Source organism: Microchirus variegatus, assembly GCF_963457635.1.
Source record: "Microchirus variegatus genome assembly, chromosome: 18".
Classification (NCBI taxonomy): Eukaryota; Metazoa; Chordata; class Actinopteri; order Pleuronectiformes; family Soleidae; genus Microchirus; species Microchirus variegatus.
In genome coordinates, this window is record NC_139819.1 from 23,685,605 (window position 1) to 23,708,456 (window position 22,852).

At 46.3% G+C, this 22,852-nt stretch overlaps 2 protein-coding genes across 2 annotated transcripts in view; both read left to right on the forward strand.

Annotated features, from left to right (window-relative positions):
* Positions 1 to 13,969: 13,969 nt before the first annotated feature.
* st6galnac (ST6 (alpha-N-acetyl-neuraminyl-2,3-beta-galactosyl-1,3)-N-acetylgalactosaminide alpha-2,6-sialyltransferase) lies at positions 13,970 to 19,158 on the forward strand (the record flags this gene model as incomplete). The annotated part of the gene is made up of 9 exons (XM_083904692.1): positions 13,970 to 14,173; positions 14,262 to 14,427; positions 15,341 to 15,375; positions 15,487 to 15,605; positions 15,696 to 15,834; positions 15,919 to 16,022; positions 17,555 to 17,638; positions 17,729 to 17,825; positions 18,785 to 19,158. The coding sequence occupies 9 exons, from the start codon at positions 13,970 to 13,972 to the stop codon at positions 18,953 to 18,955; spliced, it is 1,119 nt and encodes a 372-aa protein (XP_083760818.1). The 3' UTR covers positions 18,956 to 19,158.
* A 1,517-nt stretch (positions 19,159 to 20,675) lies between these two features.
* aatkb (apoptosis-associated tyrosine kinase b) overlaps positions 20,676 to 22,852 on the forward strand; it is a gene marked incomplete at its 5' end in the record, with an annotated part of 16,045 nt that continues 13,868 nt past the window's right edge. Inside the window, one exon of the mRNA XM_083904693.1 lies at positions 20,676 to 20,751. Coding sequence (XP_083760819.1) covers positions 20,676 to 20,751 — 76 coding nt within the window. The remainder of the gene's footprint in view (positions 20,752 to 22,852) is intronic.

Below are 22,852 nucleotides of genomic sequence, written 5' to 3' on the forward strand. Positions count from 1 at the left end.
GTATATACACATATATATATATATATATACATATATACTGTGTGTATATGTGTGTATATATATACACACATGATGGTTTGACTGCAAAGTGAATGTTGGAGAGAAAGGAAAAAGAAAGTGAATGAGAGAAGAAGGAAACGTTTGAGAGGAGGAGCAGAAGTGTGTGCGTGTGTGTGTGTGTGTGTGTGTGTGTGTGTTGTCAGTCCTTTCAGACCATTGATGAACATGTGAATGTTAACGACACATTTGAAAAAGTGTCACTAACCCTTTAAATCCATTCTACAGCAGACGTGTGTGTGTGTGTGACCTCTCACTCACACACACACACACACACACAGGAAGAACATGCATGTGTGGCCTATTATTCTTCTTCTTTTTTTCCAAACCCTTCCAGCTGTGGCTCCTCCTCCTCTTCTTCCTCCTCCTCCTCCTCCTCCTCCTCCTCCTTCATTTCTCCACGTTTAAATTCACTGTTGTTTCTTTGTTTACTTTAGTTATTTTTAATCACAATGATGATTTTTATTTTTTACTTTTTTTTTACTATTTTTAAAACAAACAAAAAAAGCTGTGAAGACGAGACGTCGTCGTCGTCTGAGGAACGAGGAGAATAAAAAGCAAAGATTGGTGACGCTCGACTCACTGTCTTTTCATTCAGAAGAAGATGTGTGTGTGTGTGTGTGTCTTTGTTGTCTCACATATGGAAGTTTGTCAAAGTCACTTCTTTGTTCTACCCTCATCAGAACATGGACGTTGTTGTGATGTAGCTTCTGCTCACGTGAATGTGAACACGACAGAAAAATCCTCACAGCTCCTCAGGTCTGTTTCTCTGGCCCCGCCCCCCACTGTGCTCAGCAGCAGCAGCAGCAGCAGCAGCAGCAGCAGCAGCAGCAGACCCATGTGAACTCTGAGGGAAACTCCTGCAGCAGCAGACTGAGATCATCGTGACGACGTCCTCTCGGTGAGCTCTTCTTCTTCTTCTTCTTCTTCTTCTTCTTCTTCTTCTTCTTCTTCTTCTTCTTCTTCTTTTTCTTCTTCTTTTTCTTCTCTTTCTTCTTCTTCTTCTTCTTCTTTGTTTGACAACTTTTCTTCTTGTGTTTTTAAAGTTGTGTTTGTGACGGAAAGACGACAAAGTCAGCGAGTCAAGAAAGTCTGTGTGTGTGTGTGTGTGGTTTCTCTCTGAGCCATGTTCCAGATGTTAACCCCCCCCCCCCACCACAACCCCCCCCCCCCCCCCCCCAGCTCTTATCACTGCATTTTTCCCATTCCTTTGTGCTGAAACTGTATCTGTGTCACAGAGACGTGAAGCCGTGGCCTCGGGCCTCGTTTGTTTGCTCTTTGTTTCTGTGAAAGAAAAAGTCAAATCATTTCGCACTCGATCCAAACTAAATTGGGGGAGGACAGGAAGTATAATGTCAATTCCTGTGTTTGTTGCCGGTTACAACTACAGCTGAAGCAGGGGTGTCCCCCCCCCCTCAACCTCCCTAACAGCTGCTTCCTCAACCCTTTAACCTCTTCTTCCCTGACCCTCTTTTTGGAGTCCCTGCTCGAAAATGACATGCCCAAACTAAATCTCTGCAGTTACAAGTTCTATGTGGATTATCTTGGTATCAAACTACAGATAACACTTGTGAGAACATTTTAAAGCAAATATCACCTTTAAAATATGCAGTAGGAGCTTAAAATGATTGAAAATCCATTTAATTGTATTTATATGTCACTACAGATCTGAAAATAACTTGTTTTGAAAATAAAAATAAAAGTATGATAACTGTCTGTAAATCGCTGCTCCCTGTGCGGTGCGTAATAACAACTCTGTGACTCTGCAGCGTCTTCAGTTACGCAGCGCCATAGCTCTGGCTTATCTTGGTCAATTAGGGTGATTGACAGCTCGTTTTAAACCTCTAAACCGGTAGAATCAGACCTCGGTCTCCAAATGTGTGTGAATCACTTCATTAGTGAGTCAAAGGACATAAATGCATATGAAGCATTTGTGCGGACATTCGCCTTTCTCTAATCAGAACTATCTAATGTCGCTCTGTAATGATCAATCAGACCGGGATTTGTTCCCAAAGCATGCTGGGAAGTGTAGTTCTTCATTAGAAGTGGTTTTGTTCTGGTGGAAATAACTTGTTTTGATAAACAGCAAAGGTAAGACAATATTTCTGCTTGTATTTCTTGAAAGTCAGTTGTTGTTTTGCTCTTATTTTAGGGCTGGATCCGTGAATCTTGGTCGTAGAGTGATAAAAATGGTACTGTTACCTTACCTTTCTTACCTTTCTGTGGGTATGCAGCATCTGTGTTTGTTAAAGTTAGACATGGTTTTATGACGCTTTTGTCGCTGCGTCTGACGCTGCCCCCGATCCCCAAAGAAGAGGTTAAGCTACTACTCAACTATTTGGTCGACCACACTTTAAGTCGCGATACCTAATTGAAAAATGCATCAAGCTGAACTCGCAAGTGACACAACAAACATTCCCTCGTCTTTGATGACACGTATCGGCGCCAAGACTACTTTGTTGACATATTATCATTTCAGAGGAGTTGTTCTACAAGCAACAAAAGAAAGTCTTCTCAGGGTCAAATCATTTTTTCAAAACATTTCTCTACCAAACGGTTGACTTGTCATTCTATGGTAAAGGTAGAGAAGCTCGTTAATGTTGCTAAAATTGAGTGGGGGAAAAGGGTTAGTGTTGTTAAAATGACGACTTTAAAGGTGAATTATGTAATAAATGATAAAATCCTCCTAATATGTCACAGAGACTCAGGAATAATGTTCATAACAAACTGAACCAACAACAACAACAGTACAGTCATGTGGCGCCACCTACCGCTGTCTACCAATCACTGCAGTCAGTAGAGTCTCTGCTGCCGAGCAACCACGGGTTGCCAGTTACGTCAGAAAATGAAACCTAAAAGACCTCGATATTTTGAATTTGAATGTAGTAACTTAGATTAAGATTTATTACATAATGCACCTTTAAGTGTGAGACTTTTAGTACTTGGTACCGATTGGTACCGTCGCTACTACAGAGTATCGGTTCACGTTTAACAAATCGCTAATCGGACGTCGGGTACTTGACGAGCCAGACGAAAGCGGTGCAACGCTAGCCGCAGACGGCGTCTCGATGTAATGTAATATTTTTGCGGAACGCCGGCAACCTGATGATGAAGCGCGCACAAACACGGGTGTAGTGTGCGGTTTAGTTTGTGGTTGGTTTGGTTGGTTGGTTGGTGCAGGGTTACTTGTTACATTGTGATTTGTAAATAGTTAACGTCAACTGTTGGCCTTAAGCCTTTGTTAAATATGTGGAGCTTCGTAGCCCTTTGTTGCTAATATTGTCCTTCGGCCAAAGGCCACCATGGGCACTTTGATGTCTTTGCTGGGTATGATATAAAGAGGCATTGAGATGTATGTACTGAGAATGTCTGTCAGGCTAGGGCAGTGAATTAATGTTTTTGTGTTTTCTACTTTTGTGTTCGCGTTGTGAGTTAATGTTTTTGTTTTCTGCTTTTTTGTTTGCGTTGTGTGATTTGTGTTCGCGTTGTGAGTTAATGTTTTCGTGTGTTTTCTGCTTTTGTGTTTGCGTTGTGTGATTTGTGTTCGCGTTGTGAGTAAATGTTTTTGTTTTCTGCTTTTGAGTGATGAGTGATAAATCCACCTCGGCGCGCTCAGCTAATCATCGGCTGACTAACGAGGTGAGTAAAGTACGGCCGATGTTAGCCTTAGTTGGCTAGCTAGTTCTTAAATCTTCTTAATGAAAATAGTGTACAAGTGTTTGTTTTACAACTGAAAAACATTTCAAAAGTACCGAAATAACGTGCCGCAACTGGCGGTTATTTTCGTCATCGATTAATCTGTCGATTATTGTCCGGATTAATTAAACGTTTAAAAGCGTCGATCAGTTTTTGTCAAACCTGGAAATGACTTTGTTTTTGTCCACAAACCAAAATGATTCAGTTTGAAAGATTTCTTTGTTTTTATGGCGCAAAGAAAGAGAGAAAATATTCACACTGAAGAAGCGGAGACGATCAGAAATCCTGTTTTAATCGTGAAATAGTTGACGGTTAATTGAGTAATGGATTAATAACCGATTAATTCTCGCCGAGAACGCCGAGGCCGCGTTTAAGATGTTCAGACGACGCTCTCCCAGCATGTCGCACGCCCAGGTTTCATTCACAGAAAACGGGAATTTGATCCGAGCGAGTGACGCCGAGGGGTTAGCTGCGGTTTCACAGAGTCACAGGCGAACGCAACGCACAAACAAAAGAGACACGGAAATCCAAACCCAAGGGTCAAAGGTCAGGGTCACGGCGGTCGCCCGAGTTTCACTAAATAAATCAACACTCGTGTCTCGTGAAACGGGGGAATCTGAGGAGGAATTTGTGCTCATTCCAGCTCTTTCTGTCCTGTTGTTGCGCTTTGTGTCGACAGAATTCCTGAGTCGTGCCCAGACTCAGATTAAATCCCTCGCTGCCTCGACCGAGAACAGAGAGGAAAGTGTCCTCGGCCGACGGCGCTCCCGCCCAGGTGGAGCGAAGGGGGCGGGGCTAGCCAAACAGAGCCGGCCACACAGGGACACAGTGGCGCCATGGCGACCGTGAAGAGGGCGCTTCTTGGCGTGCTGACAGTCGGCTTTGTGACGTGTGTCTACATCCTGTATGGGAACCTGGAGGGGGCGCTGTTCAGGTCACCGGGTCGTTCCCGTGGCGTCATCCAGGGCCACGACAGGTGAGTAAAGATGAGATGAAGGTGAAAAGCATGTTTTGTGTTGTGTTGATGTGGTTCTGAGAGCTGGAGGCGGAGCCTGTTGTTAATCCTTCAGATTATTATTCTTCATTTTTTAGGCCGTTAACTTGCATAAAAACTCTTGAAACATTGCATGGAGTCAGGTCTGGCGAAAATACGATATTGACATAGTTCCCGGATCTGTGTTGCTCAAGGGCTCTATAGCGCCTCCTAAGGTGAAAACAAGAGGCAAAAAATTTAACAAATTTCCCGAAACTTGGAGAGAAGATGTTTTCGACCAAGACGAACAAAAGAGTCGACCGTAACCATGGCCTCAACTCGACAGAAAGTCAGCCATTTTGAATTGTTGGTGTCCGTTTTTGGCGACCTACGCAAGTGAGCGAACTCGTCCAAGCGTGTTTGTCGTACCGACTTAAAAAAAACGTGCCTAGTGCAGACTAGCGCCGGACACTAGGTTATGTGTCCATGACGACTGACCGGAAAAAGACGCACGGGATGTCAATGTCATTTACCAGTTAGCTGCATTAGCTCCTTTAGCGCCGCTAGCACGCTTACAGTGGAACTGGAGCGGTCTGTTTATTGAACTAAAAGAGCAGCGCTAACAAATAACGTTAGCGTACCTGTGTACTGTGTATGTGTGCCTCTGTTTTTAAAGTTTAGCGTTACTTTACAGACTCGTTTTAGGAATCCAGAGTCACGTAAACACGGCGTCACGCACGTCTTTTTCCCTTAGCCGTCATGGAAACGCGCCGTGCATTTAACGTGCGTTAACCGCCGTTACCGCGTTAACGTGCTGAGCACTATACACATCAGAGGGGAGAAGTTGTTGAAAAGATTTGCAAATTCAAAAGGGCGTGGCCACAGCAACCCTATGCGTTTTGGCAAATTTTCACCCTATGACTTTGGCACACGCCGAGTTCCGCCGAATTTCGCGAAACTTGGTAGGAAGATGTTATCGAACGAGACGAACAAAAAAGTCGACCGTAACCATCGCCTCAACTCAACAGGAAGTCAGCCATTTGGAATTTTGTTGTCCGTATTGGCGATTTGCAGCCTCCGTCATTTGTGGAATTCCTGGACGTTCTGGTGAAAGGTTCACTGAACGGTAAAAGCTGGATGACGACATCACAGAGAAAGGAATGATGGGGGAGAACGAGCGAGGACCTCAAACTGATGAGAAAGAAGAACCTGGTACTGTTGTTCCAGAACGTTCTCAAACCGATGACTGAGCTGAAGATGAAAGGAGACGCCGTGATGACATCATCAATTTCATCTTCAAAGTTTGGTATCATTTTAAAACGTACGCAGAACAAGAATCGCAGAGATAATAAAATAATAATAACACTGGGACAATGGAAAGGGATCAAGTCCCCAACAACACACCGCCGTCCAATCAACCACTCGGATTGGACAAGGACACCCTTTCGTCACTATGTCCCACTGAGACGGAAAATGACGAAAACCTTTCCGATTTTGCTCAAGCGTTGATGTTTGAGTTTCTAGAAATTGAGAACGAACAAGCAGACGACGCAGTCGGTGATTCTCAGGCCTTTGAGAGCAGTGTCGCTCCAGCTGTGTCACAAGACACTGGAGACGTTCAAATCCCCGAGAGGACGTCATCTCGCTGCTCGGGCAGATCACAGGAGCGCCGGACAGCAGCTGAAGCCGCCACTGCAGCAATAACTGAAGAAGCTTTCCCCGCTGCTGAAAACGAGGCCGACGTGTTCACGCCTAATGTTCCCAACAGTTATTCAGAGGCCTCGGAGAAAACCCTTAGTTCCTCTCCAGCTGTGAGGGAAGACATCCGAGACTTTGAGCTCCGTCAGAGGCTGACCTCCAGCCAATCGCCAGACGGCAGTCCAGCTTACCCTGTTTACCCAGTACCTGCCGCTGCAGCACCACCACGCGCCCTTGACGTTTCCCTCGAGAGAACGTCCATCGTCTCGACGACAGATTCGCAGGACGGCAGGACGGCGACGCCGGCGGCGGCGGCAATGAAAGCTGAAGACGCCGTGCTTCGTTCCACGGCGTACGACGCTCTCGGTGCGCCTGACGACGACGGCTTTGAGGTGTTCTCCCCTGAGGTGGCAGAAATGTTCTCCGGGAGCTTCAGCGAATTGTGCAGAATCTCTCCAGCTGTTCCAAAAGACTTTGGAGATTTCCAAGTTCCTGGGAGAACGTCCTCTTCCAGCCCGTCCACCAGGTCACAGGACAGCAGAACAACCTTCCCGGTCTACCCCGATCCCACTCCACGCCCTTTGGATAAGGCTCCGAGTCCTGAGGCTGAAGACAACACGTACGTGGTCTCCACTCACATTACAGCACGTCCCTTGGAGGACTATAAGGAGAACTTCGGAATCACCGCAGCAGTGTTAGATGCCGACATGGATGAAGTCCCAGAGACGAGGCCATCGCTCACATCACTGGTTCCACCAGTTTCCTCCACACCTACCCTGGCAACAATAACTGACGACACCCTATTTTGTACCACTTCCCCCGTTTTTGATGAGTTACTGAGTACTAGTGCAGAAAATGAGTTGGATATGTTCACCCCCGATGTGTCTGACAGCTGTTCAGAGGCCTTTGAGAACACCCTTGGTTTCCCTTCCCCCGTCACCAAAGACATCCCAGAGAGGCCGTATTCCCGCCGATCGACCAGATCGCAGGACAGCAGGCCGTCCTCGCCCATACCTGACGACGCCAAACTTTGTTCCTCTCCACCTTTTGTGGGTGGGGCTGAACTCCAGACTTCTAAAAATGAGTTGAACGCATTCTCCCCTGCTCAGACTTCTAAAAATGAGTTGGACGCATTCTCCCCTGCGGTGGGAGGACTTTGCTACGAGGGCTTCAGTGAACCCCGCAGAATCTCTGCAGTGGCTTTAGATGAAGTCCCAGAAACGAGGCCATCTTACAGCCCCTCAATAACCGATGACACCCTACGTGGTTCCACTCCACTGATTTTTGAAGGGTTCTCGAGTGCTGTTGCAGAGAATGAGTTGGATATGTTAACTCCTTACGAGGCAGACCGTTACTCTCGGGACTTTGACGACACTCTGCCTGGCAACACTTTCGATATGGAGGACATGATGGACCAGGGGATATCGTCCTCCAGAATGTCTACTGGGTCACAGGCCTCCATTACTTGTTCTGAACCTTTCTATGACACAGTAACTGATGATTTTGCACTTGGTTTCACTCCTGCTGTGGAAAGACCGTATTCTTCCAACTCTACCAGATCACAGGACAGCAGGACATCTTCCACAGCTTCCCTTGCACATGCTACCGCAGTACTTTATAACGACACTCTACCCAGCATCGCTTACGACATGGAGGACATCATGGACCCTAGGATCCCGTCCTCCAGAATTTATGTTGGGTCACAGGCTTCTGCTACTTGTTTTGAGCCCATCTATGATTCAGTAACTGATGATACTTCACTTGGTTTCACTCCAGCTATGGAAATGGTCCTGGTCCAGGAGACGAGACCATATTCTTTGAACTCTACCAGATCACAGGACAGCAGGACAAATTTCGATGTTTCTTCAGAACTTCCTAGCGACACTCTGCCTGGCATCACTTTTGATATGGAGGACATCATGGACCCTAGGATCCCGTCCTCCAGCATTTTTACTGGGTCACAGGCCTCCATTACTTGTTCTGAACCTTTCTATGACACGATAACCAATGACATTGGACTTGGTTTCACTCCAGCTGTGGAAATGGTCCTGGTCCAGGAGACCAGACCATATTCTCCCAGCTCTACCAGATCACAGGACAGCAGGACAGCTTCCCTTGCACATGCTACCACAGTACTTTATAACGACACTCTACCCGGCATGGCTTACGACATGGAGGACATCATGGACCCTAGGATCCCGTCCTCCAGAATTTATATTGGGTCACAGGCTTCTGCTGCTTGTTCTGAACCCATCTATGACTCGGTAACTGATGATTTTGCACTTGGTTTCGCCCCAGCTGTGGAACAGGACAACAGAACGTCTTCCACAGCTTCCCTTGCACATGCCACCACTGTACTTTATAGCGACGCTCTACCCAGCAACGCTTATGAGGACATTATGGACCGTGGGAGACTGTCCTCCAGGTTCATTACTGGGTCGCAGGCCAGCATCGATACAGCCTCGTCTACTTGCTCTGAACCCGTCTTTGCCACAATAAGTGATATAATACTTGGTCCCTCTCCAGATACTGTGGAACTTTACAACGACACTCGACCTGCCATCACTTTCAATATGGAGGACATCATGGACCCAGGAAGATTGTCCTCTATCCCTGCTTCCTCTGAACCCATCTATGCAACAATACTTGATGACATGTTGGCCGATGTTCTTGGTGGTACTTCTGTAAAAGATATGAACGTGTTTTCCCCGGTTTTGAGCGAAAGTTGCTTTGAGGCCTTGAAGGAGACCTGTTTCCTCTCTCCAGGTGTGTCGGACGTCTCTGAGATTACCGATGATATGATTCTTGGTTTCTCTTCGGCCATCATGGACGCTGTTGCTGAATTACAGGCAGACACGTTGGCAGAGCTGAGCTCGGAGGCCTTTAAAGAGACCTACAGTAGATCTCTAAATGTGTTCGGGCTTGGTGGGGATGAAGACCCAGAGACGAGACTGTCCGCCAGCCACTCTGCCAGATCAGAGGAGAGCAAGAAGATGGCTTCTCTTGTTTGCCACATGCCAACCACCGCAGCAATAAATGACGACGCACTTCCTCGCATCTCCACTCAAACCGTGGAGAATATTACAGACGATGAGACGTACATGTCCTCCAGCTACAGATTACAGGACGGCAGTGAAATGGCGTTTCGTCCCACTGAGGCGGTAAAGGACGCCAACCTCTGCTGCTTTGCTCAAGCTTTGCTGGACGCATTTGTGACGGCGGACGCTGACCTGAAAATGTACGTCCCTGTGCCGACCATCGCAGAAATACTCGCCCCGTGCTCGGCCGAAGATAAAACCGACGAATTGCAGGAAAAGCATCAGAAGAAGAAGCAGAAGAGCAAGACGAAGCATTGCCCATGAACAGTTTAAGCCGTGATCAGTGAATACAAGCGTGAGTAGCTTGAATGCTAGTGAAGAGGCAGGCACACAGTTGTACTTGTTCAAGAAGGCGTAAGGTTTGGGAGTCAGAACTGAGAATGACGCACAATTCCTTTAAAAGAAAAATGCTCACATTTACATAGCTGTCTGGATTATGACCATCACCCCCCTTCAAAATTAGATTTACTAAAGCAATAGAATAGAATACAATAGAATAGACTGGACTCTTCACACACATGCCTGTTATATATCTCAATAAAATTGGAAACATACAATCAATAAATAAAACATTGGCATCATCAATACATGGAAGCGGTAATTGTTAAATTGCCCGTGTGCCGCAGAGTTATCGCACATTAGAACTGCGACCATCTCCCCGAGCACCAGGCCATTGATTATCTTCGGTTTTTCACCTTCACGGTGAGGCCCAGCTAAGCTAAGAAGGATGGACAGGATGAGACGTGAGCATACTCGATAGAGAAGATGGAGCTGCAGGCAAGAGGGAAAAGAAGAAGACCACAGAGAGAAGGTTCACTCCAGGCTATGGAGGAGGACATGAGGACACAAGGGAGCAGACAAGATGGAGGCAGATGATCTGCTGCGGCGACCACGCGTATATTTATTTCATTTTATTTTTTGGAACCCTCGCGTGGAGGATAAAGAGGTAGAGAATGAATGTCTTGCACTTTGCAACCACCTTGTTGCCACAGAACGACTGCCTCAGATGAAAGGAGACGCACAGTGGTGACATCATCGCTTTCATCTTTTTAAAAAGTGCGGCGTCGCAGGACATAAGACCGCGCGAACCCCGAAGGTTGCCCGTACGATTCCGGGACGAGTATCACGACGTACGATGCCACAGGAGTCGCAGAGACCAAACAACAACAACAGTGGGACGAGAGAGAACGTGTCCGTGACGAGACGGTCGTCCAATCGGAGCGGCAGAAGAAAGTCTTTAACCTTTTCCTCGTTATATCCCGCCGAGACGGGAGATGACGAGAACCTTTCCAACTTTGCTCAATCTTTGATGTACGAGTTTTTATTAGCTGAAAATAACGCAAAAACAACAACCGCCACTGTCGAGGCCGGCAGTTATTCTGAGGCCTTTGAGGACAATACTGACCACAGAGATTTTGAAGTCCTCGAGGCAACAACATCACTCCCTGTGTACCCACAAGCTACTGCTGCAGTAACGGATGACGCCCTACCTGGCCCCACTCCACCTGTCTATGATGGGTTTCTGAGTGCTGCTGCTGAAAATGAGTTGAACTCGTACACAGATGTTTATTCTGAGGCCTTTAAAAACACCCCAAGTCTCGACTACTTGGTGCCCCGAGAAGGCACAGGACATTCTAACGTCTTGGAGAGGACGTCCTCCAGCCTCAGGGCAGCAACACTCACCGAGGCCCCAGAAACTACCACGACCGATGTCACCGCTCCACCTCTTATGGGTGGGGCTGAGAAAAAGGTGGACATGTTCTACACAAATGTGGTAGCCAATTGCTTCGAGGACTTTGAGGAGACCTTCCGTATGGTTTTAGCTTTGTTAGATGCTGGTGGAGATGAAGGTCCAGAGACGAGGCAGAGACAATCTTTGAGACATTCTGAAATATCAACCCTGACGGGTGCCACGCCACCTTTTTTGGATGGATTCCTGCGAACTGCTGCTGAAAATGACTTGGAGATGTTCGCCCCTCGTGTGGCAGAAGATTTTCAAGTCTCTAAGAGAAGTTCCTCCAGGTCGACTCCCCCTGTGTCTCCCATTACTGCCGCTGCAACAATGACTCGCGACACCGTTCTTGGTCCCACTCCACTGGTTGGGGACGGGGCTCTCGGTGCTCCGGCTGACCATGAAATGAATGCGTTCAGCTCTGAAGTGGATTCTGAGGTCTGCTTTGAAACCTGCAGTATTTCTCGAGGCATGTCAGAAGACTCGGATTTTAGCTTTCCTGAAATAAGGTTCTCCAGCCTCTCTGCCAGATCGCAGGACAGCAGGACAGCAGACCTCCCTGTGTCCTCTCAACCTAGCACTGCCGCAGTCACCGATGATGCCCTGTTTGGTGCAATGACGGCAACACCCTGTGATTTGGTTACGGCAGTGTTCATTGAAGAAATGTTGGGCGGGCTTCTGGCTGCTGCTGAAAATGATCAAGATGGTTTTACTCCCGATATGGAAGAAATGTTCTTTAAGGCTTTTGAGGAGACCTGTTTCATCTGGCCAGATGTATCGGAGGCCCGTGGAGATACGTTGAGCGCTGAGGTGCCAGACCGTTGTTCTGACGAGGACACGCTTACGATGAAAGACATCGGTCACCCTACCAGAGCCCAAACAGACCAGCCCTGGGATTCTATCACTGCTCTGACGATAGATGACTCATTGACTAGGCTTCTGGATGATCACATGATTATGATGATGACCTCTGAGGTAGAAGAACCTAAAACTGACCTCACCAAGGTCCCAGAGACAAGAACGTCCTCCAGCGCCTTTAAGAGATCACAGTACGGCAGAAAATCCCCCGTTTCCTTCATGGATGTTGTTGCCGATGTAGACGCGTTCAACCCCGGTTTGGAGATGAGCTCTCTGAACGTGGTAGAACAGGTTGGCGAGAACGAAACGCCAGCGACGCGACCTAGCATCCCCGCTCCAACTGTGGAACATACCGCAGTCGACGATACAAGAACGTCCGCCAACCGCAAATTACAGGACCACCATCCTGAGGCAGTCGATGACAACCTCTCCTGCTTTGCTCGAGCGTTGTTGGACGCATTTGTGACGGCTGAGGCGGACGTCAGAGTGTTTGTCCCTGTACCCACCGTTGCAGAAATAATTGACCCGTCCTCAGCAGAAGATACGACTCAGTGACAGGAAATGACCTCACTGCAATTTAATAAAAGTCTTTTATTGGAACAGTCAATGCTAGTAACGAGGTTGTTCCAGAAGTCATGGATCTTTGCCAATGACGTCGCACCCACGTTGTTGCCTCAAAGTCTGTGATACCTTTTGTAAAAGTATGGATTTTGGACAAGAAATGTGACTGAGGCTGGAAAAACCATCACCTTTTCTACCTTTGGAAATGATTTTGCAGCTTTTTCAAACTGTAGTTTATTCCAAACTATTCAATTGCCAATTAGTTGTTTGGTCCATAAAATGTCATAAAATGTATAAAAGTAAATATTGATCAGTGTCAAACCTGGAAATGATGATATTCTCAAATGTCTTGTTATTGTCCACAAACACAAAATGATTCAGTTTGAAGGATTTCTTAGTTTTTTATGGAGCAAAGAAACCAGGAAATATTCACATTTAAGAAGCTGAAAAATGACAGAAACGTGAAAATATTCACATTTAAGAAGCTGAAAAATGACAGAAACGTGAAAATATTCACATTTAAGAAGCTGAAAAATGACAGAAACTTAAAAATATTCACATTTAAGAAGCTGAAAAATGACAGAAACGTGAAAATATTCACATTTAAGAAGCTGAAAAATGACAGAAACGTGAAAATATTCACATTTAAGAAGCTGAAAAATGACAGAAATGTGAAAATATTCACATTTAAGAAGCTGAAAAATGACAGAAACGTGAAAATATTCACATTTAAGAAGCTGAAAAATGACAGAAACGTGAAAATATTCACATTCAAGAAGCTGAAAAATGACCGAAACATGAAAATATTCACATTTAAGAAGCTGAAAATGACAGAAACATGAAAATATTCACATTTAAGAAGCTGCAAAATGACAAAAACATTAAAATATTCACATTTAAGAAGCTGAAAAATGACAGAAACGTGAAAAAACTCACATTTAAGAAGCTGAAAAATGACCGAAACATCAAAATATTCACATTTAAGAAGCTGAAAAATGACAGAAACGTGAAAATATTCACATTTAAGAAGCTGAAAAATGACAGAAACGTGAAAATATTCACATTTAAGAAGCTGAAAAATGACAGAAACGTGAAAATATTCACATTTAAGAAGCTGATAAATGACCGAAACATGAAAATATTCACATTTAAGAAGCTGAAAAATGACAGAAACGTGAAAATATTCACATTTAAGAAGCTGAAAAATGAAACTAGAGTGCTCCATGTTCTTGTATCAGCAGCTCACAGGACTCCAGCCTCGAGGTCTCTACAGAGTTTCTAATCCCTAACCCAACCATGGCTCCAAAAACATCCACGGCAGTGAAACGGCGAACACCAGCAGATAATCCAGTGCCGACTGTCTCTGAGTCCAGGTCCGAGTCCAGGTCCAGGTCCAGGTCAGATGTTGAGAGCAGCTCAGAGCAGCAGCAGCAGCGTGGACCTACAGAGCTTCCCTTCATCGGAGACACTTACATGAGCGAGGACATCCCAGCACAAACGGTGAGTTCTTCTCAGGCTTTGTGAGGGTTTGCCATTGGTCAGAGAAGACTGTGTAAGTGTGTGTGTTTTGTCGACTCCGCCCCCACAGAGCTGCTCTGACGGGATCCGAGGTCGTGTTCCTGAGACGGAGTTTGGAGAACGTTTTCTGAGATACGTCCCTGTCCTGCAGTGGTCCAAACACATCAGTCCTGAACAACATCAGCGTCTGAGTCGGTACAGCGGAGCTCACGGCTGGGGAGGCCTGGATTACACCAGTGAGCTCTGCTTTAATCTGCAGAATAACACAGCATACAGTGATTTCTGTCTTTTTAAGAAGCTGAAAAATAACAGAAACGTGAAAATATTCACATTTAAGAAGCTGAAAAATGACAGAAACGTGAAAATATTCACATTTAAGAAGCTGAAAAATGACAGAAACGTGAAAATATTCACATTTAAGAAGCTGAAAAATGACAGAAACGTGAAAATATTCACATTTAAGAAGCTGAAAAATGACAGAAACGTGAAAATATTCACATTTAAGAAGCTGAAAAATGACAGAAACGTGAAAATATTCACATTTAAGAAGCTGAAAAATTACAGAAACGTGAAAATATTCACATTTAAGAAGCTGAAAAATGACAGAAACGTGAAAATATTCAAATTTAAGAAGCTGAAAAATGACAGAAACGTGAAAATATTCACATTTAAGAAGCTGAAAAATTACAGAAACGTGAAAATATTCACATTTAAGAAGCTGAAAAATGACAGAAACGTGAAAATATTCAAATTTAAGAAGCTGAAAATGACAGAAACGTGAAAATATTCACATTTAAGAAGCTGAAAAATGACAGAAACATGAAAATATTCATATTTAAGAAGCTGAAAAATGACAGAAACGTGAAAATATTCACATTTAAGAAGCTGAAAAATGACAGAAACATGAAAATATTCACATTTAAGAAGCTGAAAAATGACAGAAAATAGAAAATATTCACATTTAAGAAGCTGCAAAATGACAGAAACATGAAAATATTCACATTTAAGAAGCTGAAAAATGACAGAAAATAGAAAATATTCACATTTAAGAAGCTGCAAAATGACAGAAACATGAAAATATTCACATTTAAGAAGCGTACGGTGATTTCTGTCTTCTGTCTGGTCCTCACCGTTCATTTGTACTTCCAGCCGTGGCTGAGACGCTGTCCGTCCTCAACTCCCCTGTGAATCGGCAGATGTTTGACGACTGGAAGACTCGCAGCAGCAGCAGAATCGGCAGCATCAGCAGCAGCAACAGCAGCAGCAGCAGCAGCAGCAGCAGCAGCAGCATCAGCAGCAGCATCAGCAGCAGCAGTGCGTCCTCGTGTATCCGCTGTGCTGTGGTGGGGAACGGAGGAATCCTGAAGTCCTCAAAGAAAGGGCAGGAGATCGACGGCCATCACTACGTCTTCAGGTCAGACTCCAGCTGTGAGGCAGGAGACGGCAGCTGAGACGACGATGCTCATGTGATCGCTGGTTTCTTGTGGTTTCTCGTGGTTTTCAGAACCAACGGTGCGGTGATTCGGGGCTTTGAGGAGGACGTGGGCTCTCGGACCACACACTACACTTTCTCCACCAACACTCTGGTCAACTCCATGAAAAGCTACAAAGCTCTGGGCTTCAGAGGACCTCCTCAGTCTGAGGTGAGGGTTTAGGGGTTACCACACAACACCAAAGACTTCAGTCCTGACAGAAACACTGACATCTCTGTCTCTGTCGTCCAACAGGAGACGCGTTACGTCTTTCTTCCCGACCACGACCGTGATTACCTGCTGGTCAAAGCTGCAGCGACGCACACAGGAGTGAAGCGAGGACCTGATCGAAACCAGGAGTGAGAAACGTTTCCGTTCTGTCGTTAATCCTTCACATTGTTATTCTGTGTCTTTGTGCTCGTTTTTAAACTCCTGAAACCTTGCATGGACGTCGGGTCTGGTGAAAATGCAATATTGACATAGTTCCTGGTTCCCGGACCCGTGCGTTGCTCAAGGGCTCTACAGCGCCCCCTACATTGCCGATTTGCACGCTATGTAGCCGATAGAAGAAAGCAGCGCAGATTTTAGTGAATTTCGAGCATTCGCCACGAAACAGGAAGTGCCCGATGTCATCGGCATAATTGAGTTCCACTAAATTTCCCGAAACTTGGTGAGAAGATGTTATCAACCAAGACGAAGAAAAAAGTCGACCGTAACCATGGCCTCAACTCAACAGGAAGTCGGCCATTTTTATTTTTGAAGTCAATTATTGGCGGGGAAACTTGTGTGGGGAGGACACTTGTGTGTGCGGGGGACACTTTTGTGTGCGGGGGACACTTGTGTGTGTAAGGGACACTTGTGTGTGCGGGGGACACTTGTGTGTGGGGGACACTTGTGTGTGCGAGGGACACTTGTGTGTGCGGGGGACACTTGTGTGTGCGGGGGACACTTGTGTGTGCGAGGGACACTTGTGTGTGTGAGGGACACTTGTGTGTGTGGGGGACACTTGTGTGTGCGGGGGACACTTGTGTGTGCGGGGGACACTTGTGTGTGGGGGACACTTGTGTGTGTGTGAGGGACACTTGTGTGTGTGAGGGACACTTGTGTGTGGGGGACACTTGTGTGTGTGAGGGACACTTGTGTGTGTGAGGGACACTTGTGTGTGGGGGACACTTGTGTGTGTGAGGGACACTTGTGTGTGTGGGGGACACTTGTGTGTGGGGGGGACACTTGTGTGTGGGGGGGACACTTGTGTGTGTGGGGGACACTTGTGTTTGTGTGTGTGAGGGACACGTGTGTGTGTGAGGGACACTTGTGTGTGGGGGACACTTGTGTGTGTGGGGGACACTTGTGTGTGCGGGGGACACTTGTGTGTGCGAGGGACACTTGTGTGTGGGGGACACTTGTGTGTGCGGGGGACACTTGTGTGTGGGGGACACTTGTGTTTGTGTGTGTGAGGGACACTTGTGTGTGGGGGACACTTGTGTGTGGGGGACACTTGTGTGTGGGGGACACTTGTGTGTGCGGGGGACACTTGTGTGTGGGGGACACTTGTGTGTGAGGGACACTTGTGTGTGGGGGACACTTGTGTGTGAGGGACACTTGTGTGTGGGGGACACTTGTGTGTGCGGGGGACACTTGTGTGAGGGGGACACTTGTGTGGGGGGGGGACACTTGTGTGTGGGGGACACTTGTGTGTGGGGGACACTTGTGTGTGGGGAACACTTGTGTGGGGGGACACTTGTGTGTGGGGGACACTTGTGTGTGCGGGGGACACTTGTGTGGGGGGGACACTTGTGTGTGGGGGACACTTGTGTGTGGGGGACACTTGTGTGTGGGGGACACTTGTGTGTGAGGGACACTTGTGTCTTACAGATGTCTTTGTCCACAGCCCCACCAAACTCTTTGGAGCAGATGTGTCCGTGGAGAAGCTGAAGATGTATCACCCAGATTTTATCCGTTACCTCAGAAACAGGTGAGAGATTAATCTTCAGATGATTAATCATCAGCTGAAGACGGAGTTAAATCATCAGTGAAGGTGAAATCGTCCTCGTTTCTCTTTCAGATTCCTCCGAACAAACCCTCTGAAAAGCAGCTTCAAGATTTATCGGCCGTCCACCGGCGCCGTGATGCTGCTGGCCGCTCTGCACACCTGTGACCAGGTGAGCTGCCTCAACTCAACAGGAAGTCGGCCATTTTGATTCTTGGCGTCCATTTTCTGGCGATTTTCACCCGACGCAAACGAGCGAACTCGCCCGAGCGTTAGTTAGTTGCACGACATAAATAAAACGGCGCCAACTTGTGCGAGACGCATCAGAGGTGAAAAGTTATAGTAAAGTTTTGTGAATTCAAAAGAGCGTGGCCACGGCAACTAGTGGCATTTTGGGGAATTACGAGCATTCACCACGAAACAGGAAGTGCCCGATGTCGTCGACATAATTGAGTTCCACCGAATTTCCCGAAACTTCCCGACGAATAAAAAAATCGACCATAACATGGCCTCAACTCAACAGGAAGTCGGCCATTTTGATTCTTGGCGTCCATTTTTGGCAATTTGCACCCTACGTAAACGAGCGAACTCGTCCGAGCGCGTTTGTCGTACCGATATTAAAAAAAAACCACGCCAACTTGTACTCGACACATCAGAGGTGAAAAGTTGTCGAATGGTTTTGGAGGATTCAAAAGGTCGCGGCAACCCTCTGTTTGTCGACGAATTTCTAGCATTCGCCACGAAAACGGGAAGTGCCTGATGTCGTCGGCCGAGAATATGTTATCGACCAAGACGAACAAAAGAAGTCGACCGTAACCGTGGCCTCAACTCAACAGGAAGTAGGCCATTTTGAATTTTAGATTTACACCCTACGTAAATGAGCGAACTCGTCCAAAGCACGTTTGTCGCGAAAAGTTGTCAAAGGGTTTTGGGGGATTGAAAAGGCCGCAGTGACCATTGGTGACCATTGGTGACCATTGGCCTGTGACCGATCGGGCGATACCTGCTGTGCTCACGAACCTACGAAAGAACTGGAACAACGCGAGTTCTGGGTCCTTTTTTTTTTACGATATGCCGACATTGTTTCCGTTGCCTCTGATTAACTGTCTACGTTCTCCTGTGTTGATAAAGGTGAGCGCTTACGGCTTCATGACCCCGGACTATCAGAACTACTCTGACCATTACTATGACACCAGCTACCACCGCGTGACCTTCTACAGCAACCACGACCTGCGTCTGGAGGCCGGTCTGTGGCAGCAGCTGCACCGAGCCGGACTCATACGACTCTACATGCACCAGTGACCTCATGACCTCAGAACCTCAGGACCTCAGGACCTCAGAACCTCAGGACCTCATGTCCTCAGGACCTGCTCATGATGGTGGTGGACAAAATGACCTCCACACATGGTTACAGGGTTTGGTCCAGAACCTCTTTGGTCCAGATTATCAGACACAGAGGACGTATCCCACTGAGCCACCGTCTTCAGCTGTGGACGACGGGACGTTTCACCTTCTTCTGGTGTGAAGATGATGCCTCAGGTGGAAAAATCCAGGTGTTTCTCCTCTGAAGGCTGCAGACCTCCATAGACGAGATGCTTCATTGTTCCACTCCAGCTCGTCGTCCAGGTACTTGAAGGACGAGCATGGTGTTTTATGGTCTCCTGAAGTCCACCGTGGTGGAACCACCTCCTTGGTCTTGGTGGTGTTCAGGAGGAGGCGGTTCCTCGTGCACCAGTCAGTGAAGGCCTGTGTGTGTGTGTGTGTGTGTGTGTGTGTGTGTGTGTGTGTGTGTGTGTGTGTGTGTGTGTGTGTGTGTGTGTGTGTGTGTGTGTGTGTGTGTGTGTCTTTTAAACTTATTTCAGTTGTGTTAAAGTTGTGTTGTAGAAGAGAAGAAACCAAAGACAAAGTAATTTAAAGACACTTATTTATAGTTGTCCCTCTGTGTTGAAGAATGGACACGGTTGTGTCTTCAGTTGTGTCTTCAGTTGTGTCTCCAGTTGCCTGAAGAACAAATCTTCTTATGTCCTCGCTCTGATTTTTAAAAAATCTGTATTAAAAAAACAACAACTGTGATTTTGTGAGTCTTTGTCTCTCATTATAATCATGGACTGGTTTCATGTGTCTTCTCCTCTGTCTTTAGAGGACCAGGTCCTCTGTCTGAACCAGACCAGATCTTCAGATGATCTTCAAAAGATCTTCAGAAGGTCTTCAGATGATCTTCAGATAATCTTCAGATGATTTTCAGAAGGTCTTCAGATGATCTACAGATAATCTTCAGAAGGTCTTCAAATGATCTTCAGATAATCTTCAGGTCTTCAGATGATCTACAGATGATCTTCAGAAGGTCTTCAGATAATCTTCAGAAGGTCTTCAAATGATCTTCAGATAATCTTCAGGTCTTCAGATAATCTTCAAATGATCTTCAGATAATCTTCAGATGATCTTCAGAAGGTCTTCAGATGATCTTCAGATAATCTTCAGGTCTTCAGATGATCTACAGATGATCTTCAGAAGGTCTTCAGATAATCTTCAGAAGGTCTTCAAATGATCTTCAGATAATCTTCAGGTCTTCAGATAATCTTCAAATGATCTTCAGATAATCTTCAGATGATTTTCAGAAGGTCTTCAGATGATCTACAGATAATCTTTCAGAAGGTCTTCAAATGATCTTCAGATAATCTTCAGGTCTTCAGATAATCTTCAAATGATCTTCAGATAATCTTCAGATGATCTTCAGAAGATCTTCAGAAGGTCTTCAGATGATCTTCAGATAATCTTCAGATGATCTTCAGAAGGTCTTCAGATGATCTTCAGATAATCTTCAGATGATCTTCAGAAACTCCTCAGATCATCTGTTTGTTACTCACGGATTATTTCTGGAATATAAACTGTGACCTATAATCAGTTCCTGCACATGCTTCTGCCTCCAGAGTGAGGAGCTGCTGACCCCCAGTGGCCACTACAGGTATCACATTACAGTGATGACAGCTGCTGCTGCTCCTTCTCCAATCAGAACGAGCTAATGTCGCTGTGGACCAATCACACCGGGATGAGTCCCCAAAGCATGCTGGGAAGTGTAGTTGTGATGAAGAGGAAAGGTAAGACAACATTTCTGAGTGTTTCTTCAAAGTCGGTTGTTGTTTTGCGACTGGATCCGTGAATCTGGACGTGACGTCATCACGGACACACAATCTGTGACGTCATCATGACGTCATATTTCTGTTTGTGTTGATTTGCTGCGTTTAATTCTATTTATTTTGGCTCCTCCCTCAAGGGGTGATCATCGTGTGTGTGTGTGTGTGTGTGTGTGTACACAGTATTTCATATATAAATACATATATAAACATAAAATGAGAAAATTAATCTGTACAAATAATTGTTTTATTATTTACGCGCGCGCACGCGCACACACACACACACATAAATTGTATTTGGGCTCATTACCAAACAAGATGGCGCTCGTGCTGTCAGCACCTCGGACAGCTCCGACACCACAGACCTGAGCCTTTGATCTGGTTTGACTGGAGTCACGTGACCGAGCGCTGAGGATGAAGATGATGATGATGATGATAACGTGAAGACATTTATCTGTGAATCAAACCGCTGGATTAACAGACTCTTCCTCCTCTTCCTCTTTCTCTTCATCGTTCCTGGTGGAGGATGAGAGTAAGGGACGAGGAAACGTGAAGGAAGCGTGAAGGAAGGATGACGGTGTTCGGAGGTCGCTCAGGAGGAAACGTCGCTTCTTAAAGCTGCTGCTGCGTCTCTGTGATGAAGATGATGAAGGTGATGAAGATGCTGCTCCTCCTCTTCCTCGTCTCCTCAGCTGTTTTCAGCTGCTGTCTCGCGCTCAGCTCTCATTTCAGCCCAGGTGAGGAGACATTCCTCCAGTGTGTGTGTGTGTGTGTGTGTGTGTGTGTGTGTGTGTGTGTGTGTGTGTGTGTGTGTGTGTGCGTGCGTGCGTGCGTGCGTGCGTGCGTGTGTGCGTGTGTGTGTGCGTGTGTGCGTGTGCGTGTGTGTGTGTGCGTGTGCGTGCGTGCGTGTTACATAATCACGGCGGTGACGTCATGATACATCGAGATAAGATCAAGATAAACGTGTTGTGAAGCGCGAGCATCATGTGTAAAGGGACAGTCCGTGTGTGTGTGTGTGCGTGTGCGTGTGTGTGCGCGCGCGCCTGATCCACTTCGAGATGCTTGTTATTCTTCATGCAGCAACATCTGACCTGTCATCATTCTGCTGGTTTCTATGGCAACTAGAAGCTGCAGCAGGCTGTGGTTTAGCATCTGTTTCCACACTAAAGTCCACTCACTCTCACACACCAAAGTCACTCACTCTCTAACACCAAAGTCACTCACTCTCACACACCAAAGTCACTCACTCTCTCACACCAAAGTCACTCACTCTCACACACCAAAGTCCACTCACTCTCACACACCAAAGTCACTCACTCTCTCACACCAAAGTCACTCACTCTCACACAACAAAGTCACTCACTCTCACACACCAAAGTCACTCACTCTCTCACACCAAAGTCACTCACTCTCACACACCAAAGTCACTCACTCTCACACACCAAAGTCACTCACTCTCCCACACCAAAGTCACTCACTCTTCCACACCAAAGTCACTCACTCTCCCACACCAAAGTCACTCACTCTCTCACACCAAAGTCCACTCACTCTCACACACCAAAGTCACTCACTCTCTCACACCAAAGTCACTCACTCTCACACAACAAAGTCACTCACTCTCACACACCAAAGTCACTCACTCTCTCACACCAAAGTCACTCACTCTCACACACCAAAGTCACTCACTCTCACACACCAAAGTCACTCACTCTCTCACACCAAAGTCACTCACTCTCACACACCAAAGTCACTCACTCTCCCACACCAAAGTCACTCACTCTCACACACCAAAGTCACTCACTCTCCCACACCAAAGTCACTCACTCTCACACACCAAAGTCACTCACTCTCTCACACCAAAGTCACTCACTCTCTCACACCAAAGTCACTCACTCACACCAAAGTCACTCACTCTCTCACACCAAAGTCACTCACTCTCACACACCAAAGTCACTCTCTCACACCAAAGTCACTCACTCTCCCACACCAAAGTCAATTTTAAATATTTACTTTAGACTTAACTCAGTGACACAAAGTGACCACACGAGGCAGCAGAGGACCAGCA